Below are 24714 nucleotides of genomic sequence, written 5' to 3' on the forward strand. Positions count from 1 at the left end.
CAAACATAAAACAGCTCACAAATATGCATCCAAAAAGTTGTATTTATTTACAGTAGATTTAGGCATCATGCCTCCGGTCAGAGATGGGCAAAAAATACAAAAAAGTATTTAAAAAAATAAAAAAATAAAACTTGGTCAGTACTTGGTCTACAGTAATACTGACCAGGATACTGTCACCAAGATACTATCCTGGTGACAATATCCTGGTATTTGTGTCTTTGTATTTCAAATCTTTTTTTGTATTTTGTGCCCATCTCTGCCTCCGGTTCCTGGAACATTGTGTGTAGTGTTTAGACAACAAGGTGATATGTAATTGACATCAGACTTGAATGTGTAGAGTTTTGAATAGTTGTGTGTTGTGTTGTGTGACATCAGAGTGTAAAGAAGGAAAATCCGAGTCTGATGCAGAAAAGGGAGCGTGAAGTAGTGCCAAATCGGGTCAAGCTATAGGTACATGAAGTTGTGAATATTGGGCCGAATTTTAGATTTGTGTGTCTGTTAACAATCGTGAAAAACTGTAAATATTGTGTTAAACTAGTGATTATGTGTTGCGAACTTGCGAGACACATTTCAGTGAAAGCTGACACTGATATCGTAGCCTATAGTAGTTTAACCGTATGTACCTTATATGTAATCGTAACCAGATGTACCCTAACGTCTCAAGACTGTCATTTTCAACCGTAATACCTAAGCTTAAACTTTTGTTTCTTTTTAGTCTTTATAGTTGCTTCCCTAGAGCACAGGTTCCCAAATGTTTCAGGCCATGACCCCCAAAATGACGTTCCACCCTGTCAAGCACTTGGAATTGTTGAGTTGAGGCGTTACATTTAGTTTGACTTGGTTCCACAGATAGATAGATGTGAAAATATCCGATCCGCAAGCTCATACTACCTCGCATTGTGAGCTTAGTTCGGCTAATTTCAAAGATTTTGAGTAATATTTGACAATTGGGACATTTTTGAGAGGTGCTAACCGCTCCTACATCTGGCTTTGTATGTATGGACTTGGATCATATTCCGCCCTGCCCCGCACGGGCGTGCGACCCCCTGCCGGGCCCCAATGCGAGGTTTTCACCACAATTAGTTTCAGAGCCATCGTAAAAAAACTACCGATAAACAGCCTGACAGCAGTCTCATTCACAGCCGAAGAGAGAAGATTCTTCATGCCTATCGCTAAATGTAAACAGGAAACAGCTGGCCTCAAGCAACTGATTTGATTGGGCAATCACGTAGCACTTGTCAAGAGGGGCAATAGTGTCCTTTCAATCCGGTGGGAATTTTGCCTATTGCTACGCGCCTGCCGCCCCGCATTGGCCAAGCTTCGAAGGAAGCTTAATAAAATGAACTCATACAAGTATAGTGTACAATAGCGCAAGTAGTAGGGGGCGGCATAGCTCAGGGGTAGAGAAATCATTATTAGAGCACAAAGGGTTCCCGAAGGGTTCCCAGTTCGAATCCGGGCTCCCCCTGAGTTAATGTCGAAGAGTCCTTGAGCAAGACTCTGAACCCCTAATTGATCCCGGTGACTAGGCTGGTGCCTTGCATGGCCACCGGTGTATGAATGTGTGCGTGAATGGGTGAATGTAATGCACAATCTATGCAAATCGCCTTGGATAAAAGCGCTATATAAATGCACCATTTACCATTTAAGTAGGGTATAACAGTGAACCATTTGCCATATATGGATATCAACATGCATCGGCTTTGGTGATTGGTCATCACAACCTGCTGGCCTTGTAGATTTTGCCAAAACTTCACTTGACATTTTTGCCACTGAACCAATAAATATGTCAGAGTTCACAATAGTAGTCCATTCTTTACAGAGCAACTGGTCAAGCTGTTTCTTATAGTGCCGCATCAGAACAAGTTCAGGAGCAGAGAGCCGTTTTCCCCCATCCTGAGCAAACATTTTATTTTGCTTTTTTATCTAATTAAAAACTCCCCTTAACCCCAAGAAGAGCTGGAGTCAGAAATGTTTTGCTGGACTGTGCATCTGAATGGAGAAACCAAGAAAAACTGTGCTGCTGTGACAGTGGCACATAACGTGTACTGCTTTGGTGGGGTCCAGTACTGGGAGACAACCAATCAGATCGATGTGGAGATTGTGGATGTGGATGTTTTCAACACAGTGTCTTTACGCTGGAAGAAGTTGCCCCTAGTGCCAACGGGAAGAAGAGGCCGCTACCTTGACACTACCTCCTCCATGCCCAACCTCCACTCAGCTGTGCTGATAGAAAATAACATCTACATCTGGTGGGGCGTTAAGTACGCAGGGGCGTACTGTAACGTTCTTTATGCATTCGATGTCGACACCCATAGGTATTTCAATCCCAAGGTTTCCGGGACCTGTCCAGAGGCGAGGTATTGCTACTCAACCTGTGTCCTGGAGAAGGTCATATATATCCACGGAGGATACATATTTAGGGGTGGACTCACCAATGACATCTACAAGTTAGACACCACCACGATGGTCTGGGCTTTAATTCACCCCGGAGGCACGCCGGCGCCTGCTTCATCAAGTCACTCTGCCACCATCATCGGGAAGAATATGTTTGTATTTGGGGGCCAAGGGTTCATGAGAGTGTTTGACACAGAGACCAACTGCTGGCTGAGCACACCTTCTGCAAAGCCTCTGCCAGGAGGACGCTGGTGTCACTCTGCCTTTGCCTACAATGGAGAGCTGTACATATTCGGTGGTGTCAACTTGAACCGGAAATTAAATGATCTGTGGAGGTTCAATACGGAGACGTTCTCCTGGAGGAAGGTTGAACCCAAGAGGAAAGGCCCATATCTAATGTATATAAAGAATATGTGCTGTTGCATGGTGGGAGATTGTATCATCCTCTTTGGACAAAATAGTAATTCTCTGTCAGCTGATCCAGTGTACGATGTGTACATCTTAGACTTGTGTCCTAGTCTGAAGACTTTATGTAAGCTAGCGGCTGTTCAGTACGGTCTGAAGCAGTCAGGACTCCCACACAACATCAGGTGGGAACTGGCAGCCATGACTGGCAAAAGCAACAGAAGTGTTAAAGATCTGTTCCAGTTGATGTTGAAGATGACGCTGGGTCTGGTCAAGTGTCTCACCTACCTCCTACCAGTCTTTGGTGTTGCACTGGGTGTAATCATTTCTTTATACATTGGTAGTTAAAGCCTTACTGTCTGTTTTGTCATGTGTACTACCGGTAGGTGTAAGAAGCTGTCTTGAGACAAACTGATGTGTAGATGATGTTCATCCTTGCTTGGCCTTGTGATATGTTCTGACCAGTGTTGGGGTAATGTGTTACAAAGTAACGTGTTAGAAGTAGTATAATGCATTTTTTTTTAGTAATGTTCAAGTTACATAAAAAATAAATCATATAAAGAAGCATATATCCCTTTATCTGTTGCCACAAATTCAGGGAAAACAATCAGGTAAGAAGGCAGAGAGGTCAACCTTATATTGTGGAATTATTTACATTGTTTTGAATTCGCAGCTGAATGGAGTAAGAACATGACAGTGAAATACAAATATTAATAAATTAAGGGTTAGGGTTAATTGTTAATAATAATGTTTTTTTTAGTACCAGATAATTCAAAACATACACTTTCAGTTGGACTGTATTGGTATGTCCCACAATGACGTGAAAGAAACTGTTTTATTTTTTACCGGTTGAAAACCGGCCATTTCTAGCCCAAGGAAAGTTTTTTGTGCAAAACAAATGCTTGCAAGGGATTCAGAATCATGACAAACCCCCAGTTAGACCCCTCACATCCTACTTAAAGCAGATTTCTTTCTGGGTATTTTCCTCCTGTATAGAAAGTCGGTGGGAGCCCAATAACTTGATATGGATAATTCTATGGGTAAACTTCAAAATAAAGTTTGGTACCCAAGGCTAAAATCCATCGTTAGGTCCTAAAGAAGCCTCAAAAAAAGTTTGGCGCTTTTATTCACTTCCTTTCGATAATGTCAAAAACCAGGGTTAAGCAACTACCCGTAATTGCCGGACTATAAGCTGCGGCTTTTTTCCCATGTTTTGAACCCTGCGGCTTATACAGCGGTGCGGCTTATATAAAGATTTTTACAGCTAACGGCCAGTTAGTTCGTTTTAAAATGGTCTTTAACAAGGATTTATATATAGATTTATACAGCTAACGGCCACCAGGGGTGCTCGAGCGTGAAGCAGGAAGGACACCTGCGGCTTATAGTCAGGTGCGGCTTATATATGTAAACATTTGTTTTTTCTTCTAAATTTGGCTGGTGCGGCTTATAGTCAGGCGCGGCTTATAGTCCAGCAATTACGGTACACTATAAAGCAAGAGCGCAGCTGAGAGTGTAGCTGCTGCTGCTGTGCGCATCAGTGAAAGCTGCACGCTCGAAAATAATTAATTAATAATAAATAAAAACGTGTCGCTTGGCGTCGCGTTTGGAGATTGTAGATGCTTTTGATGCTTTTTGTGTGAAGCTGTAGTGCAGGTTTAGGCAACCTTAGGCACGGTGCCAGCTTTGGCACAGGTGCTTTGGCATAAGTGTTTCCTTTTTTTAACACAGCGGGTGCCCACGAGGTGTCTACGCGACAATTTCTTTGATGTCGCTGGAGGCCCACGACGCGTTGGACGCGTTTACTGTAATTACAGTATAACTTTATATCTCACCGTTAGGTCGGGGCTACGCCTGGATGTAGCCCATTAGCCGCTAGTCGCTTCGAGTCGACGCTGAGAGCATCGCGCGGCCGTTTTTCTCCGTATACTCCAATGCATTTCCCCATCTTTAAAGCCCTTTATCTCCGATGTTTGTTTTATGGCTAAAACTGTGGCCGCGTGCGGCAAAATGTCCAAATTTTGATCGGCAGTGAACAGCTATGATCAACACTGGCCCATACAGTAAGTTACAAAATAACATCCTGTCTGCGCTCATGTGACCAAGTGACGTCATCACGCATGCATTGACGCAACAGGGCCTCGTATTCTTCTATGGAAGTGCTATGGGGGCACTCAGAGGGGATGACTGGCGCCTCCTGGTGGGCAGTCGATGTGTTAAGCGCCTTTCAGACGGGGCGCGGTTGCCACGTCCTAGTAATTCATTTTCAATGAGAGGCGGGCGATTATTTGGGTCGCGCGGAGAAGTTGAGGAGTGGCGAGGCGAGCGATCGGCGGCCCAGTGGATGTCATGTGCATGTGCTCGCGGGCGGCAAGAGCTGGATTGTGTTAATCTTTGTGAAATACCGGCCGGCATTTACTCGCAGAGCGAGTGGGTTTGTGTCTCCAATGCTGCTTTCAAATCTCCACCACACGTAAACATCAATGATGTCCAATTTACTTCCTGGCTGTTCTCTGTGGACCTGATCTAGATTATGCATTTCTATTAGGGGTGTAACGATATAGTAACTGTATCGAAATATCGTTTTTAACTTAAAAAATCGAAGTATATGGAAATGAAAACGGCTAAAATCGAATCGTATCGTTTTATTTTGTATCGTATCGAATCGGCAGTGAAAAGAATCGATTGTATCGATACTACCTACTTGTGCATTGTATTTAGCATTTTTAAGAAGAAAAAACTAAAAGGAGGGGTTTAATTGCTTTTCCTTTCAATATAGCTGCACTGGTCTATCAATAAATGTGTGTAATCTCTGGGTTCATGTCTTTTGTCAAGGTGCAGGTTTGTCAGTATACAATGTCCATGTATTTGGCAGATAATCACTTGTGTTTACTTACCATATTTATATCCATAATAATACATGTTTCCCTTAAAAACCTGCACTATCCACACCTTTCACTCAGATTTAATTTCTTTGCTAAATAGTTACTATATTGATTTTAAATCATTGAATCGAATCGTATCGTATTGCATGAATGAACCAATATCGTCCATGTATCGTATCGTCAACCATGTATCGTGATATGTATCGAATCGCTATTAAAATGTATCGTTACACCCCTAATTTCTATGCTCTGAACAACGGAAAGAGGGGAGGGCCATTTCACATCCATTCTTTGCATAAGGCTGCCCTCTGCCGCCAGCTTGGCTAAAGTACACATATAATAGGTACAATGAAAAAAAAAAGGAAAAAAAAAAAAAGGAAAGAATGTTTAAAAAAAAAACAATGACTCTCTAACGCCTCATGCACACCGGATCCGAATTAGCCGTGCGACGAGTGGCTGCAGCCGTGCGTTTTTTTTCTCGATCGAACCCAGTTTGGTGCGTCTTGTCGCATGCAGTAAAAAAACCTCATCACTCCTTTTATGACTCCTTTTGGGATCCGCAGCGCCGATTCCGCAACTGTCCTGTGTGCAAAGGGCTTAAGGCATATTATATTGTCTCTGTCGGGTGGAAACCTCATAATTATGTCCAAAACTGTTACTTTTCAAGATTCAAATTCAAAAATTCGGATGCCGAAAACAGCCGACAAGCTTTCAAGTCGTGTCAGTTGTGAATTGGAATCCAGAATTCTTTTTAGCTATTTGTATTGGAAAAGTAAACATTTTGTTTAATTTCAAATGCATATGTTCTTATGTTAACTTTATGAACTTACTTTATGAAAATATAAATACATTGGACATAAAAAAGACTAGTACAGGTCATTAAGCTACTAACAGACTGAAGTAAGCGGGTCATGTTTGCATGGTTGGAATTGTAACAGCTGGAATCAATAATATATCAGTATTCCTATATTAACCTACAGGGCCACATTAATAGTCAGGGGAAACTAGCAGAATATCTGTCACATCTAGGAATAAATTCCTTACCAAACAATTTCTTCACCGATGTGTTCGGAAAGGTGTCTAGTAAGTAGTAACATATCAAACAAAGATTGAAATTCAACATCCCTAGCAAAATGTTTGACAGCTAGGGTAATTCTCGGTCTCATTCACTTACTATACACTGCAGTACTATAAGGGAAAAAATCACTCCCAAAAATATGCTTTAAGTGGGATGTGAGGGGTCTAACTAGGTGTTCTTAATTATTCTGAATCCATTGCAAGCATTTGTTTTGCACGAAAAACATTCCTTGGGCCAAAAATGGACCCCATACACCTTGTGAAAAGTGATGACTCATCACTAAACCATCGTTTTTTTGCGTCTGATTTTGGCCCAATGAATGTTTTTCGTGCAAAACAAATGCTTGCAATGGATTCAGAATAATTAAAAACACCTAGTTAGACCCCTAACATGCTACTTAAAGCATATTTTTGGGAGTGATTTTTTCAATGAGACCCAGAATTACCCTAGCTGTCAAATATTTTGCTAGGGATGTTGAATTTCAATCTTTGTTAGATATGTTACTAGACACCTTTACGAACACATTGGTGAAGAAATTGTTTGGTAAGGAATTTATTCCCAGGGTTTTATTAAAATTCCCTGACTATAAGTGAAGGTGGCTCATGTATGTTGTAGAGCTTGTAGACATTGATGGAACATAAAATAGGCTTCACACTCTAAGGTCTGTGTTTGAAGCTCTTATCTTATATCACCCACTATGACCATGGTTTATTGGAGGCTATACTGGGAAACACATACTCCCTTGAAGTGCCCCATATATGCACACACACACACACACACACACACACACATGCACACACGCACAAACGTGCACGCGCGTGCGCGCACGCACACACACACACACACACACACACACACACACACACACACACACACACACACACACACACACACACACACACACACGTGCACACTTGCCATTACAGAGGCATGTACTGTATGCATACCACACATGAACACAGATTGATAAGAGAAAAAAAGAAAAGAGACAGGGTGGGGAAGGGTTAGGGTTGGATTTTGTCGCAGAAACCTCTTATCTCCATATTCAGATTCTTTGTGTTGTTGTTTTTTCATAAACAAATGACCTACTACATGATTATACAGCACTAAACTAATTTCTAACCTTATCAACAAATGCAAGAATACAAGAACCCAACCTTCTGCCGGTGGGGCTGCGTTCTGCATGGCTGACATGGAGAAACTGCTGCTTAACCCATTTAGGCCTAGAATTATTGAATGCTTTAACCAGTGAAAAATAGCAGATCTACAAGCTCGCAGCGCGGCACCTGCTATTTTAGAAAAAGTCGTGAAAATATGTGCAAATCTTTGAATACATGCATTTTTAAAGCGAACGTTTGTAACTCAAATATTGCTTCTGGGTGGTCCCTGGAACTAGATATTTTGAGATGGGGGTCCGTGGCCAAATACACATCATTGTGGGGGTCCTTCACATGAAAAGGTTTGAGAACCACTGACATAGTAGTCTCTCAAGAACAGACTAACTGAGCTCCAGTTAAGTGAAAAGGACCTTTTCTTTGACGATGTCTAACCAGATTGCTGACATAGAAACATAGGTTTTTCAAAAAACCTTAGAAGGATTCAAAAGAATAGAATCGGGTCAAAATTCGAATTTTCACGATTTAAAAAAAATAGCAGATCTACAAGCTCGCAGCACGGCACTCGGTGCCGCGCTGTGAGCTTGTATATCTGCTATTTTTCAATAGTTAAAGCATAAAATAATGATACACAATAATGTGTACCCGTTCTAAATTGTCAAGGCAACTTTCTGCCGACTGGGAAACGATTGCTCGACATGATGAAACAACGAAACAAATGGAGACGTCGCTTGCAAGCGAGGCGAGGCTCATTGCATTGGAATCCAAATGCAGTGCTCTGACTAATGAAAATGAAGCCCAGCAAATCAAATTAGACCTTTTAGAAAACAGGTCAAGAATTATGTAACATTCGCATCACAGCTAGGGATCGCTCCACGTTTGAAAGGGACAAATCCTACTGCATTTTTGGAGGCCCGTTTGAAGGAAATATTCCCAGGTGCCATGCATGCCCGCTGCACCTAATGGACAGCAGCGCCTGTTCGCTCAGAATCGAGGAGAACAGAATGATTCTCAACTACCAGACCAAGGAGCTAATCATGAGGTTGGCCAGGGAAGCGGTTCGCCTCACGTTCCGTGGTTTCCGAAATATAGCGCTGAGGTTTCCAAGAAGAGTGGCGAGTTTTCTGCTGTGAAATCCCAATTGAAAAATTTCGGCAATTCCTACAGAATGTACACAAGTTGGAAGTGAGTGACCGACGGGAATGGCCAAAAGACATTGTTTCAATCACCGGGAGAGGTGGCTGCCTTTCTTCAAAACGCGGGTCCGGAGACGCAAAACGTGGCCTCCTCGGCGGCTGATTAATGGTCATTTACTTTACTTTATTTTATAAATCTATCCACCGGTATTGGGGTAAGGTTGAGCAACCTTGTTGATTGTTTTCTTTGAGATGTTTTGCAGACCCAAGGACAATATATGGAACTGATTGGACATGATTTCACGCTGAATGACATTATAGCTCGGCCCTCTGCGGCAATCCCCCTCCCCCGTCTCCAATCTTTTTTCGGGAGGTGTGTGTGTGTGTGTGTGTGTGTGTGTGTGTGTGTGTGTGTGTGTGTGTGTGTGTGTGTGTGTGTGTGTGTGTGTGTGTGTGTGTGTGCATGTGCGTGTGTGTGTGTGTGTGTGTTCGTCTGTTGTGGCCGTGTGTGTGTCTGTTACGTGCGTGTGTGCCTGCTCGCTTGCTGGGCGACACTTTGCTCAAGGATAAACGGACAAAGCCAGATGTAGGAGCAGTTGGCTCCTTACAGACCAAAACCGACACTACACTACATTACAGTACACGCACGCACGCACACAGTATGCTGAATATTTTGGAATACGACAGACAGACAGATATCGTTGTTGCTGGGTGGGAACCGTCTATGTCCAAAACTGTTGTTTTGGTATTTATCGTTTTAAAAACGATTTAAATTAGTGAAAATAGCTGATCTACAAGCACACAACCCGCGAGGCGTTGTGTGCTTGTAGATCGGCTATTTTCACTAGCTTCGTGCGATTGTCTTGTATGATGAAGGGCTTTACTTTATGAAAAAAACATAACATTTTTAAACTTGGAGATGGTTTCTGCCCAACAGTGTGTATATATATATATACAGATGAATAGTATCAGAACTATAAATAAACTAGTTGATGAAGGGATACAAGGAATGGGGATGAGCAGGATGAATAGGATAGTTTAATGTCTGACTTCAGAACACATTATGTACAGTAAGTATGCCTTGTGTTCATTGTCTTATACAACTTGCATAATATTGCACCTGTGAAAGCAACCAGAATGCTCAGCTCTGATTATATTAGTGCCATCACTAGTACAACTCTGCAGAACTACTGCAGAATAATACCAAATATATTGTGACGTTTCTGCCCCATTTATGAGATTGTTCCATTGGGGAACGAACATGAGCCGCGCTGTACAGTATATGAGCTTGTATAGTAGGTCTGCTATTTTTGAAAAATCCTGAACATTTGTGCAAACCTTTGAATCTGTGGAGATGAAATCCACAGACCATCTCCTTGAAGAAGGTTGAGCCGAAGGGTAAATAAAGGCTGTGTTCAATGCTTACGGGACAATGTTACGTGACACTTATGACACTTTATGTATATATTCTTCTTTCTATTGTGCCTTGCTCTTTTTTACTGTACACAACAATACTTATTTTCTTTTCATACTTTTCTGTAACTTTGTAAACCTTAAACTGCGGTGCTGCCGCTTGGCGACTGAATTTCCCCCTTGGGATAATAAAGGTATCTATCTACTGTATGTTGTTGTTCAAACAAAGATGTTCTTTTTTCCAGAAGAGCTGCAAGCGAGCAGTTATTCACTACGGTCTGGGACTGTCTGGACTCTGGACTCCCACACAACATAAGGTGGGAACTGGCAGCCGTGCCAACCAACAGCAACAGAAGAGAAATGTCTTTGAGAAACACATAAGTACACAACACAACACAACACAAATATTCAAAACTTTCCACAATTATGCCAATAATCATATAATTTGAGTTTTTGCCAGGCCAATCACTTGACGTTGCCTTCCCCTATTCGCTCATACTACCAGTTATACTTATTAGTAAGACGCCTCAGGGCGACACGTCATGTGGACAGGGTTCGCCATATATGTGCATAAAAGGGATTTGTTCGCCTGGCATGACAGGGATCTCTCTAACAGGGCATCATTAATATTGATGACATCAGGTATAAGGGAACTCTATATACAGTATGGGCATAAAAGGGATTCTGTTGGTGTGACATCACAGTGACATCAGAGCATGATGTCAGAGTGGCAAACCCATAGACCGTACAAATATGTACCGGTACACGTCTACACGGACGCGGACAAGCTGTGACGCATAGTAAACTGCGACCTTCGGTCGCAATTAAGGCTCTGTTCAATTTAATGTAGCACAGAGGTAAACCCTGAAGTGGGAAAAGGTTTGTTTTAGCAGAAGTTTTGTCCCCTCTGCCATTGCAGCATTAAACAAACTGCGTTAGAATGGTTTTCTGTGTACAGTAGTGACCTCATGTATTGTATCTTGGTGATATATGTTGTTTCATGTTGTGCTTATGTGTTATTTTTTGTTGTTGTTTTCTAACAGACTTTTGAAGACAACTTTCCCGGGTCCGCGTCAATATGCCGACGGGCCAGTATGCCGACGAACTAAACCTAACCTTAACCCTGACCCTAACTTCAGTAAAACTATGCCTAAACCTAACCCTAACCCTAACCTCAGTAAGTGTGACGCGGGTGATTAGCTAACCTGCCAACGCTGGTGAGTTCCTACTCGGACCGGCGGAACAATGAGCGGACCCTACTGTCCCTTTGCGGACAATAAACATTATTACTATCCCGACGGGCCACTGTTCCGACTAGCGTCGGCAGGTTAGCTACTCGTCACGGTTACTGAGGTTAAGTTTAGGGTTAGGGTTAGAGTTAGGGTTAGTTTTAGAGTCAAAATACCGGCCCGTCGGCACACTGATGCGGACGCGATTCCAGGAACTATGCGGGTTCCTTTAGAGCAGGAGTGGGCAACTTTGATGATGGAGAGGGCCACTACATTTTCACACTCATTCCAGAGGGGCGCAATGCATAGCAATGCATAGCAATGCAACGCGTTTTGAGCTTGTAGCTCTGCTATTTTTGAATTGGAATCCTGAAAAGTAACTTTTATTTTATTTGTTAATTTCAAATGCATGTATATGTTCTTATGTTAACTTTATGAACTTAAATACAAACACATACATACATACACAATAACATTTTAATGCTAGTGATTAAAACACATTCAGTGCCACCTTTTCACCACTAGAGGGCGCCCAATGGCCATAGAATCTCTCATAGACAAGCGTTGTATATGCACAAGCCGTGCGCAGCCATGACGCGCCTGAACACTTTCCTTTGTGTCATGAACAGGGACAGGATGAAGTTAGCTTGAAGTTAGCTATTGGCTACCAAGCATTTTAGAAGCCCTATTTTCGGCGATTTAGCCATGATTAAACCTTGCACACCTCATGGATATGCATGGAACAGAGAAAATGAGCTCTAAAGATCCTGGATTGCATTGGAGTGGATGGTAAATATCGGCGGCGCGACGCTCTCGCGGGCCGTGAAAACAGATGACGGCCGGCGGCCCGGCTCGAAAAAAAAAAAAAATTACATTTTTTTTTATTTTTTTTAAAGCCGAACTAGTTCGGGATCGGCACCCTGATAAGGTCCAAATAAAGCCGAACTAGTTCGGGATTGGCACAGTAAGAGTTAAGCTACTAATATAAACTGAAGTAATTAAAGCGAGTAATTTTTCCATGTTTGGAATTGTAACAGCTGAAATCAATAAAATATCAGTACTCCAATATCAACCTGCGGGCCGCATTAAGTGAAGGTGGGGGCCGCATGTGGCCCCCGGGCCGCCAGTTGCCCATGTATGCTTTAGAGGGGTCTAAATTTGACCCATACAAGTCTGTAACTGTGACAGTGTGTACAAGATTCCATTTGTACACTGTCAGAGTTAAGGGGAGACCTTGAAATTTGAAAGTTTGAGAAACACTGGTCTAAACAATATAAAACAATATAAATCATCTGATACACTGAAACTGTGATGCCAGATCAACAAATGAACATGGCATCTGTCTAAATGACATGCTATCTAAATGACCTTTTAATCTTTGCACAAGCGTGGTCATCAAGTGTGGTCATCACGGCTAGGTCAAGAGCTGTGGGCTGTGGTGGAGTCTGACAGTCTTCGGTCTACAAGCATTTATTTGGTCTACAGGCAGTAAGCAAAAGAAACTTGGCGCTGATCTGTCCAGAAGTCTGCCAGATTAGCTGTGGACACACACACACACACACACACACACACGCACGCTTGCACACACGCACACCCACACCCACACACACACACACTTCCTCTTATTGGCAAACGTTTCCTCAAGAACATGTTGCACGAGCAAGTGTGTTCCTGATAGCGCGAATCATTCACATACAGAGAGATACCCAAACACGCACACAAACGCACGCACGAACGCACACATGCACGCATGCACACACAAACACATACTGTACAGCAAAGGGGTAATAGTGTTACGCAGTGGTGTAAAGTAACTAAGTACATTTACTACTGTACTTAAGTTTTGAGGAATTTTTGGTTTACTTTAATTACATTTTATGTAGGCTACTTTTACTGCTAGTCCACTACATCTCAGATATTGTACTTTTACTCCACTACAATTATTTGAAAACTTTAGTTACTAGTTACGTTGTAGATTTTGATTATTATTACAAAACATACATTAACTACTTCAGTCTTATATACATTTCGGCCATTTGAAAATAGCAGATGTGCAAGCTCACAATTCATCGCGATTCGACGCATTGTAAGCTTGTAGATCTGCCATTTTCAAAAGAAGTTTTATACATTTGAAAAACCTGTAAAACGGGTCATTCTGCATAATACTTTTGGTACTTTAAGTACATTTTGATACCAATACTTTTTTACTATTTCGAATTCCGGACTTTCACTTGTTAGTGCACTGGTCATACTTTTATTCTAACTATGACTGTGAGGGCAGATTCTTCTGCCAATGCATTTCAATGGGAATGGTGTTTCTTTTCTTTTTTTTCTTTTTTTTTGCAGAAATCCGCAAATGGAAGCAAACCACTTTCTCGTATTTCTACGTTGCAGTTAGGGCTGTCACAATTATTACATAATCGTCTAATCGCAATCATTTGACATAATCGCGATTATTTTTCATTATCGTCATAATCGTTTCCATGTTGAAAAATGTGTGTGTGGAGAGGCTCTGAGCCTGGAGGGCCAGATAACATTTACATCAAATATCTAAATACTGAATGAAGAAAATTAAAAACTGTTCAGGGTGTTCATACAAGCCTGATTAGACCATACAATGACAAAAAGTTTTTTTGAAAGTGGAATATCCCTTTAAGAACCATATTCAATCCATACACATGTTTATTTTCATCCAGATTTAGCTGCTATGTGGGTGAAAATCACATCAAAAACGCTAGCATAGCAACCTAAACTAACAGCCGAGTATGGGCCTGGAGAATAGAGGCGCTTTTCGCCTTTACAAGCCCCGCCCGGAGCCATTCAGTCACTGTCCTATGCATGCGGGCGGTGCTTAGAAGCACCCGCACGGCAGGACTTGAGAGAAAATCAAACGCTTGCTTCTCTAGTTCAGCCTCACGGCACAGTGGAAAGAAATAACGCACCTGGCTTTGATATAAACTGATTCAAGGTGGTGGTTATAGTCTCAGATACCACGGCAACCAGCCAATCAGAATCAGGGAATGGAACTAGCCGTTTTAGAAATATATATATATGTAGGCTATATATATATATATATTTTTTTTTTTACCTTCATATTAGAAGGAAGTCCGACTGAGATCTTAAATCTCTTTTATGGTATGGTATGGTATGGTATGGTATGTGTTTATTGCTTAGTCCCCAAAGGGAAACACGTTTTGCCACCAGAGCGAATACAAATACACAAAATCAAAGACAACATATAACAAACATACAAATACACAACAAATAACAATAACAGACTTTACAAATGACATGACACCCTCCCAAAACCAAGCTAGCGATGTACGTTAACGTTAAGGAATCTAACAGCAGCAGGAACAAAGGATTTCTTCATTCGCTCAGTAGATATTGTAGGCATCAAAAACCTGTTGCTAAACTTGCTACGCAGGTCATTAAATACCTTATAGAGAGGATGGCCTTCGAAGGAAAGAATAGTGTTCAATTTGGTCCTCATTCGCTTGGCTATAGTGATATCCAAAGTATCCTGAGGGAGGCCAATCACTGAGCCAGCCTTTTTAATCAATTTATTGATTCGTTTTTTATCATCGGCCGTGATGCTGCCCCCCCAGCAGAGCACAGCATAAAAGAGGACACTAGCAAGGATACCTTGGTAGAATACATGAAGGAGTGGCCTACTGATCTCAAAAGATCTGAGTTTACAAGTGAAACCCGGCCATGATAGCATTCATATAAAACATTTCATTTATTTTTTACAGCAAATTTGATTTAAGGCAGGAACACACTGTACGATATGGAAGTGGTCGGGGTCACATGGCTCATGTCATGAGGCGATGATTATGTATTCAAAGCAGTCAGACCTACTTTAACACAATGCAAGAGCTGTTTAGATCCAATAATTACCCAACCATGTGGACGGAGGATGTGGCCTGTCTGAACGGCACAAAGGAAAACCAATCTGGTGTGTGTGTGACTCCAACATACCGAATTATTTTTCATTTTCGCCCTAGAAATGTATTTTGGACCAATGGTTCTCAACCCTTTCAGGCTGTGACCCCCAAAATAATCATATTTGAACTGGAGACCGCACCACCCACCCTGCACACGCACTTAGAATTGTAGGAGTTGGCATTACATTTAGTTTGACTCGATCTATTCCATTCCACAACATAGATGATCTACGTATGTTGTGAGCATGAAGATCTGCTATTTTCACAATGTCTGCCTCTAATATTTGACAGTTTGACCAATGTTTGACCAGAGGTACTAAAAATATATTTTAAAGTCCTTAAATTGTCACTTTGGAAATGTGCAGATACCCTGTGTATACACTTGTACTGTATGTTGGCCACTTGGCCTATACTGTACCTCACGCTGGGCCTAGCGAACGTCCCCTTCTGTGACACACCCACACTGCCCTCTATGAAGCCCTACTGAACGTCCCCTTCTGTGACACACCCACACTGCCCTCTATAAAGCCCTACCGAACGTCCCCTTCTGTGACACACCCACACTGCCCTCTATGAAGCCCTACTGAACGTCCCCTTCTGTGACACACCCACACTGCCTTCTATGAAGCCCTACTGAACGTCCCCTTCTGTGACACACCCACACTGCCCTCTATGAAGCCCTACTGAACGTCCCCTTCTGTGACACACCCACACTGCCCTCTATAAAGCCCTACCGAACGTCCCCTTCTGTGACACACCCACACTGCCCTCTATGAAGCCCTACTGAACGTCCCCTTCTGTGACACACCCACACTGCCTTCTATGAAGCCCTACTGAACGTCCCCTTCTGTGACACACCCACACTGCCTTCTATGAAGCCCTACTGAACGTCCCCTTCTGTGACACACCCACACTGCCCTCTATGAAGCCCTACTGAACGTCCCCTTCTGTGACACACCCACACTGCCCTCTATGAAGCCCTACTGAACGTCCCCTTCTGTGACACACCAACACTGCCCTCTATGAAGCCCTACTGAACGTCCCCTTCTGTGACACACCCACACTGCCCTCTATGAAGCCCTACTGAACGTCCCCTTCTGTGACACACCCACACTGCCCTCTATGAAGCCCTACTGAACGTCCCCTTCTGTGTCACACCCACACTGCCCTCTATGAAGCCCTACTGAACGTCCCCTTCTGTGACACACCCACACTGCCCTCTATGAAGCCCTACTGAACGTCCCCTTCCGTGACACACTCACACTGCCCTCTATGAAAATGAGGTCCCAGAGCCGGAGGAGGCGTCTATGGTCCTAACCAGGGGCGTCACACCAAATTCTGGGCCCTGGGTACAAGGATTCACTGTGGGCCCCCCATGAATGTTAACTATTGAAAAATAGCAGATGTACAAGCTCACAGCGCGGCACCGAGTGCCGCGTTGTGAGCTTTTAGATCTGCTATTTTTGAAAAAACGTGAAAATGTGTGCAAGAAACCTATGTCAAGGACCCCCATGCAAGATGATATGTATTTGGCCACGGACCCCGATCTCAAAACATTTAGTTCCAGGGACCCCCAGAAGCAAAATTTGAGTTAGAAATGTTCGCTTAAAAAATACATATATTCAAAGATTTTCACACATTTTCACAACTTTTCAAAAATAGCAGATCTACAAGCTCGCAGTGCGGCACTCGGTGCCGCGCTGTGAGCTTGTATATCTGCTATTTTTTCAATAGATAAAGTTATTAGGGCCCCTCCACCTTGGGGCCCAGTAACTCAGTCCCACTTTCCTACCCCTTGTGACGCCCCTGGTCCTAACCACAGATATAAACAGCTAGATACCTCGTCCACCGCTGCAGTTGATTGGAGCGACCCGTCCAACTTGATAGGCAGAAAAGCGGAAGTGTCGATGGCAGGCTGCCACTCAAAAAAAAAAACTACTGGCCAATCACAACGCGTCTTTTCCGGGACTTTTCCATTCAAACCTGCCTCTGATTTGCCTACCGACATTCCGTGTCTGTTACGCACGCAGAAGAATTACAAGCCTGTCAATCAAAAATGCCTATCAATGCGAGACGGGTACCAGAGAGCCGGAAGAGGCGTCTACCTTTTTATGTCTGTGGTCCTAACTGCTCACATCCAGGGAGGTCTACTCTCCCCGGAAGGGAGGAGGCCAGGTTAGTATTAAAAGTATCAATACTGCAATGTAGAAATACTTTGGCATGGGATCGACTTTGACCAAAAAGATTCACAGACCTGGTCGGTTGTATGAGTTGGACAAAATGAGGCCATATTCTCCCAAATATGGAGATGACTGACCTTTGACATCATAGATGTCTGACTTCATAGACCACAATAATATGTCCAAGGACAGAATTCATTTGCAACTAAGTGTGACTTGCGTCGCGGCAACCACACTGGTTATCATGAGACTGACACAATATGTCCATATATGGACATTCACAGATATGGGCTTAATGTTGATGACATCAGGGATCTCATGTGGTCTATGACGTCAGACATCTATGATGTCATATGTCAATTTGCAAGTGTCTTGGCCATATATGGAGCATGAGGTGTGACAAACAGACATGAGCTGCAGGTTCTCATACTAAATAGCGACCTACGGTCACATTCAAAATCTACAGTAACTATAGGAACAAAGTAACTAGGAAGGTTTTCTAATAATTGCAGTATATTCCTCTGAGATTTAGTTATATACTCCAGTAGGGCAGGGTCAACCAATCTATGTCTACCGGCCAAATCAAGTTGGGCTCCCATTGACACTATATACTACAGGAAGAAAATACCCAGAAAAAACTGCTTTAAGTAGAATGTAAGGGGTCTAACTATAGGGATTTGTCAAACATTCCTTGGGATAAAAATGGCCCCCACAAAACTGTGAAAAGTGATGACTCATCACTAAAACATTGTTTTGTGGGTCCGTTTTTAGCTCAAGGAATGTTTTTTTGCACAAAACAATTGCTTGCAATGATTCAGAATCATTACAAACCCTTAGTTAGTCCCCTCACATCCTACTTAAAACAGATTTATTTCTGAGTATTTTCTTCCTGTAGTATAGTGTCAATGGGAGCCCAACTTGATTTAGCCGCTGAAGGTCGCCAACGTGGGTGCCCTAGCTAAATCATCAGAGCATGCCCTTGGCTACATCTGCGCGAAATGTGGCGCTTTTAGACTGATTTGCACAAAATGACCATTTTATCCCCCTAAGGCCCCAAACTATAAATGTACTTAGTTACTTTACACCACCGGTGTTTTCCTGGTCCAGCAAGCAGCACATGTTCAGCAGGTGCCAGCAGTGCCAGGCGGGACCAGGTCCATACACTCTGGTCCAAAGACATGCAGGCTGTGCCAAGGTTAGCTGCCCCGCTATCAGTGCCAGTGAGTGGTCCTAGATAGCACACATGCATGGGGGCGGGTTGGAATGAGGGAAGATCATAGCTAATGTATTCATACCCAGCATTCCTACAGCACACTGCATGCAGCACTGGCCAGCAGCAGCACTCCAGTCTGGATCTGACTGCTGTTGTGTAAAGCACTGGTTGTCAACTTGTGGGTCGGGACCCACTGTCAGGATCTGGTGGTGTGGTGAGGACCCAAATGCAGACAACCAGGCAAAGTGGAGTGCAAAACCCATTGTAGGGTGTTTTAATACAGGAAGTTAAACAGGTACATTACGATCTTGACAGCCTGGTGACACTAGACAATGACTCAACAAAGACTGACTGGGGAACAAGACTGATATACACATGAGTACTGATTGCACATGAGATACAGCTGGGTAGACAACATCGAACCATGACAACTAGACAAGGTAACATGCATAGAAATACAAGACCTAGACAAACAATGACAAAAGTCTGTGACCGTGACACCCACCTGATTTTGTGGTACTAGTGTGGTACTGTATCTTGGAAACTTGACGCAGGAAAACACACATGGAGATGACATGTATCTGGTCAAGGTGCTGCTGGCAGCCAGCAAAAAAGCAATAACAAGATTGTGGTATAAAAGTGACCCTCCAACTTGTGAGCAGTGGCTGTGCATTGTGGAGGAAATATACGTATGTGATGGAGAGATTTACACTCAAACTCAGGATACAAGAAGAACTGTTCCTTGAGAAACGGGAGAAATGGACTGAATATGGAACCCCAAAAAGAGTTTTTTTGTACATGTGACAAACTGTGAATAAAAATGTAGTTTAAAGGTGATACACCATGAAAATTCACCTATTTTAAAACCTTTTTTTGGGGTCCCACTAGCACGTTCTATCCTCACAAAGTCCCATTTCAGACCGTTGTGTCTTTCTCTGGTTTTGGGAAGGTGGAGGTTAAAAGCATCCCACGGGTTCTCAAAACAGGCTGTCCAGATTTGCTGCCGTTTGTGACGTCATAAACACCCCCCCCCCGCAGCGCAGTTCAGGCCAAAGGTGGTACTGCAGCTGAAAATACTCCGAGAGCCATTCAAAAATGAGAGGCTCTCTATTCAGGAGTGGTAATTTAGCCTCAAACCTTTTGAAAAACGTTTTTGGACATAAACAATATGACATAAATACGTTTTAAATGCATGGTGTATCACCTTTAAAAATAAGAAAACTGCCTGCCAGTACCCAGGGTGCTCACAAAAGCCTGAGTGGACGTGGAAATGAACCCAGAAGTGTTTCAATGAGCGGCTATTCCAAGATAGACGATCTTCGAGCACACGGCGTGTTGTGACGTCACGCAAACCATCGTGGATAAAAGGTCAACAACGACGGCAGCCATCTGCCACGGTGTTTTGGGACGTCAGTATGTGCGTGTGCAGTATTGTATCACTTGACAAAACACCCAGCTTTTATTGGACACGGATAAAAGATCAACAACAACGGCAGCCGTTATGCATGCATCTCCCACAATGCTTTGGGGACGTCACTATGTTCGTGTGCGGTATTGTATCGCTTGACAAAACACCCAGCTTTTCAAATAATGTGACAAGACAATCACGTTGATTTAGGGATTTGTTCAGATGATGTGCTGGGAAAACTGCTATACGCGGGCCCTTTACCTGATCATTAATCTCACGCCAGAGCCAACTAATAATCAATCATTCAGTGTTATAGTGTATTTTGACGTACTGTAACACTTACAGTACAGTATATGCTGTAGTGCTCATTGTAGTGTAGTGTTTCCCTAGGCTTCCCTGAGGAAACACAGAGAGGAATGAGGATAGTCTATGTCAGGGGTTCCCAAACCTTTTCGTCTCAGGGCACCCTATAAATATTCTTTTAATCCGAGGCATATTATAATTTTCACTCCCACTACCTTACATTTATAGAATATCGTCGTTGTCGGGTGGAATATCGTCGTTGTCCGGTTCTTTTTGTATTTATCATCTATAAAATGAGGCGTTCTGTGCTTGTAGATCTGCTGTTTTCACTAGTTTTGTGCGACAGACGTTTCTGCCGCACTGATATTTTAGTGATTATGTTGCAAGGAAAACGTTGAGATAATAGCCATTTTGGTTAGAACTGACTGAAAATAACTTTGTACTTCAAGTTTAAAATGATACTAAATATTTCTTCAAGTGTCCAAATAAATTCCAAATATTATCAAATGATCTCGCGGCACCCCTGGACTGCCGTCGCGGCACCCCAGGGTGCCCCGTCGTCACCCACTTTGAAAACCCCTGGTCTATGTAGCTGGAAGCTACAAGCTCACAGCGTGATGCGTTGTGAGCTTGTAGATCGCCCCCCGTCACTCCAACTCTTTAGTAAAACAAAAATGCTTCCATAAATACTTGGGAAAAATACTTCCAAAACGTCAAGGATGTCCACAATTACAACACCAGAGGCAGCTCCACATGATCATGTTCAACCCAGATTCGGCAAAAAAAAGGGTCAAATTTGTTCTCCTGCTATGCCGCTAATAATGTGGAACGCCCCATAGACATAGAAAGGTAGACACCTCCTTCGGCTAGGGGGCGTATGCATTGAGCAACTAAGGGAATCGTCATCGCTTCCGTGTTCATTGCTTCCGCATGCGTCACACATACGGAAGTCAATCAGAGGCAGGTGGGGGCTGGTCTTTACATAATGCAGCCTGTAAGAACAGCTGAGCAGCGCAACATCGGAACTGGCTCTGTTGAATTGAATTGTGGTCCTTGGATAAGTCCCGGAAAAGACACGCTGTGATTGGCCAGTAGTCACTTTGACTGACAGCGTTCCCTTAATTTTTCCAGGAAGTCCGGACTAGAACTTTTGCACATCGCTCCAATTAACTGCAGAGGCGAACAAGGCATCTAGCTCTTTATATCTGTGGAACGCCCTACTGACGGCCTTAAAGGAGTGTAAATCCCTAACTTCCTTTAAAACCGCTCTGAAAAACCACTTACAGGCGGCTGTAACAGTAAACTTAGCCTATACCTCCCCCATGACCTTTCTATAAATACCATTTATTTTTGCATCATGTTCCAGTCCAATTATTGTGTCATCACTTCCAATTTCACTTATTTATCATGTAAGTGATCATGTATGAGCTCTATCCCTGCTTGGATGGCATTGGTATTTTCTTAGTTTATGTTTATTGCCTACTAAAAAACTGAAAGACAAGACTGTGACAGGCTCCTGTTATTGAACAAACACTATGTCTATGCAATGATTAGACCTACTCATCATAATGCTATTTAACACTAAACCTAAACTAAACACTAAAATTAATGAATGAACGAATGAACGAATGAATGAATGAATGAATGAATGAATGAATGGGTGGATGGATGGATGGATGGATGGATGGATGAATGAATGAATGAATGAATGAATGAATGAATGAATGAACGGACGGACGGACGGACGGACGGACGGACGGACGGACAAAGTAACTATAAGTAGCTACGTTTACTTAAGTACTGTACTCAAGTATAGGCTACAATTTTGAGGAATTTGTCGTCCCAATTTGCTTGAGTATTTCCAGGTAGTCCACTACATCTCAGAGGCAAATATTATAGCCTACCTTTACTCCACTACAATTATTTGAAGACTTAAGCTATAGGCTACCAATTACTTTGTCATTTCTATAGGCTACATAATAATACACCATCCACTACATTTTGACAATTTGAAAATAGCAGATCTACAAGCTCACAATGCTTAGATCTGTATTTTCAAAAGATTTTTAGGCTAGGCCTATACCTTTGAAAACTTGAAATGGGACATCTGCATAACAAAGTCATTTTACTTTTGGCAACATTTTGAAACCAACATGTGCACTTTTACTCAAGTACATTATTTAATTCCTTACTTTTACAAAGTATTTATGTGAGTAGGGCCTACTTTTCCCACCACTGGCTAGAGGCTACATCAGGGGTCTTCAACAGGGGGTCCGGGACCCCTAGGGGGTCCTCAGAGTTACTACAGGGGGTCCTCCAAATCTTCCAATCCTTTTTATATTAACAACTTGATCTAAGTATCCATATTCTGATAACTCTAGCCAAAAATAGCAGATCTACAAGCTCACAACGCCTGGCGTTGTAAGCTTGTAGATCTGCTATTTTCGGCAGAGAGCTTTGGTGTAGAGGGGAAAAGAGCAGACTAAGTACAGAGTGAAAGGTCAAGTTTATTAAGTATTGACGGTTCAAGTGGTTAAATATCTGAAAACACACATTGACATGAATCCAAAATACACTGATGATTGTGCTGTCAAACGATTAAACTATTATGGAATGTTGTGGGGGTGAGGGGGTCCCTGCTTCATCTCTCTCTCAACTAAGGGGTCCTTGGCCTGAAAACGTTGAAGACCCCTGGGCTACATTATAATGACAGACTAGTAAAGTTAAATGTTCCAGACAGTACTACTCACACAGTGAAGTGATAGACGAAGCACTTCCATCCAGTCGGCCGCTCCAGAAAGTTGTAGACTCGTCCCTGGATGAACGCCCGGGTGACGGGGGGCCGGATCCCGGCGCTGTACACCGACATGCGGACGGACATGCGGGGATGGGAGAGGTAGGAGTGCGTGTGGAGCACCGCGAGGTGCTGGAGGTTGCTGTTATCCTCCGCGGGGCGCGTGGCACCGTCCTGCGGCGTGCTGCTGCTGTTGTTGGCACCGTGGACGCCCTGCGCCCCGGGCTCGATCCGTGCGCCCCGTGCGCCACTGGCCGCTTCGGACATCTCCAACCCGGCTGGTTTCCTCTTCTCATTGGACGCAGAGGACCTCCGCGCGTCCCACTGTCCCATTTTATTAAAAGACATGAAATGTATATTAGGCTATGATGAATAGTTTCTCTTCCAGTGGAGATTAAAGCATTTTTTTTAAGTGGACGATCCGTTCGTTCGTTGTAGACCAGTGCTGCCTGCCTGCCTGCACTTGAACTTGAAGCCTGCCTGAAGGAAAGCTAACGCAACATTAATTAAATTCCTCCTTCCTCACGCTATCAGTAAAGTCGACTTAAACTTGTGTTGCTCCAGATAGCCGGAGTGTGACTGCCAGCCTGTTGCCAACCTGTTGCTATAGTGGTAGAAAAGATAAGTAGCCAAATACGGATCCTATATTTACTCAAGTAATACCCTTTTGAAGGTGGCTACTGTACAGTAGCCTAGGCTATGCCACAATCACTTTACTTGAGTGTTTCCATGTTTTGACTACTACTCATAAAAAAAGAAAAAAGAGCAGGCTACTTTTTACTCAGACTACCCCTGTATTATTTTGATGCCAAATTGCCAATATTGTTGTAGTAGCTACTTTCACTCAAGTCAAAAAATGTGAATAGTCTACAGGCTTCTTTCTTTCTTTCTTTCTTTCTTTCTTTCTTTCTTTCTTTCTTTCTTTCTTTCTTTCTTTCTTTCTTTCTGTCTTTATTTCTTTACTTACAACAGAGTATTTTGATGTACACAGTGTTATTGCTACATTAACTTAAGTAAATCCCAGTAGGCTACTTCATGCAGGCAGAGGGCCTGTTGCACTGTGTTGCAGTCAGAAGGAACACTTACTGTATCAGTGGTAGGGCTGTGGGCTGTGTGTGCAGGGCTCTCCTCTGGGTCTCATCCAGTGAAACGTGGCCAGCTGTTCAGCATTTCTATCTAGGTCTACCTGGATGACTTTCAGACCAACTCCTCAG

General features: G+C 43.0%; 1 protein-coding gene across 1 annotated transcript in view; it reads right to left on the minus strand.

Moving 5' to 3' along the window:
• The window catches only part of kcnq1.1 (potassium voltage-gated channel, KQT-like subfamily, member 1.1), a gene marked incomplete at both ends in the record, with an annotated part of 86710 nt that extends 62877 nt beyond the window's left edge, over positions 1 to 23833 (minus strand). Inside the window, one exon of the mRNA XM_080730393.1 lies at positions 23457 to 23833. Within this exon, the coding sequence (XP_080586519.1) occupies positions 23457 to 23833 (377 nt within the window). The remainder of the gene's footprint in view (positions 1 to 23456) is intronic.
• Between the last annotated feature and the right edge of the window lie 881 nt (positions 23834 to 24714).

The sequence above is a fragment of the Nannobrachium achirus genome (assembly GCF_963921795.1).
Source record: "Nannobrachium achirus genome assembly, chromosome: 7".
NCBI lineage: Eukaryota > Metazoa > Chordata > Actinopteri > Myctophiformes > Myctophidae > Nannobrachium > Nannobrachium achirus.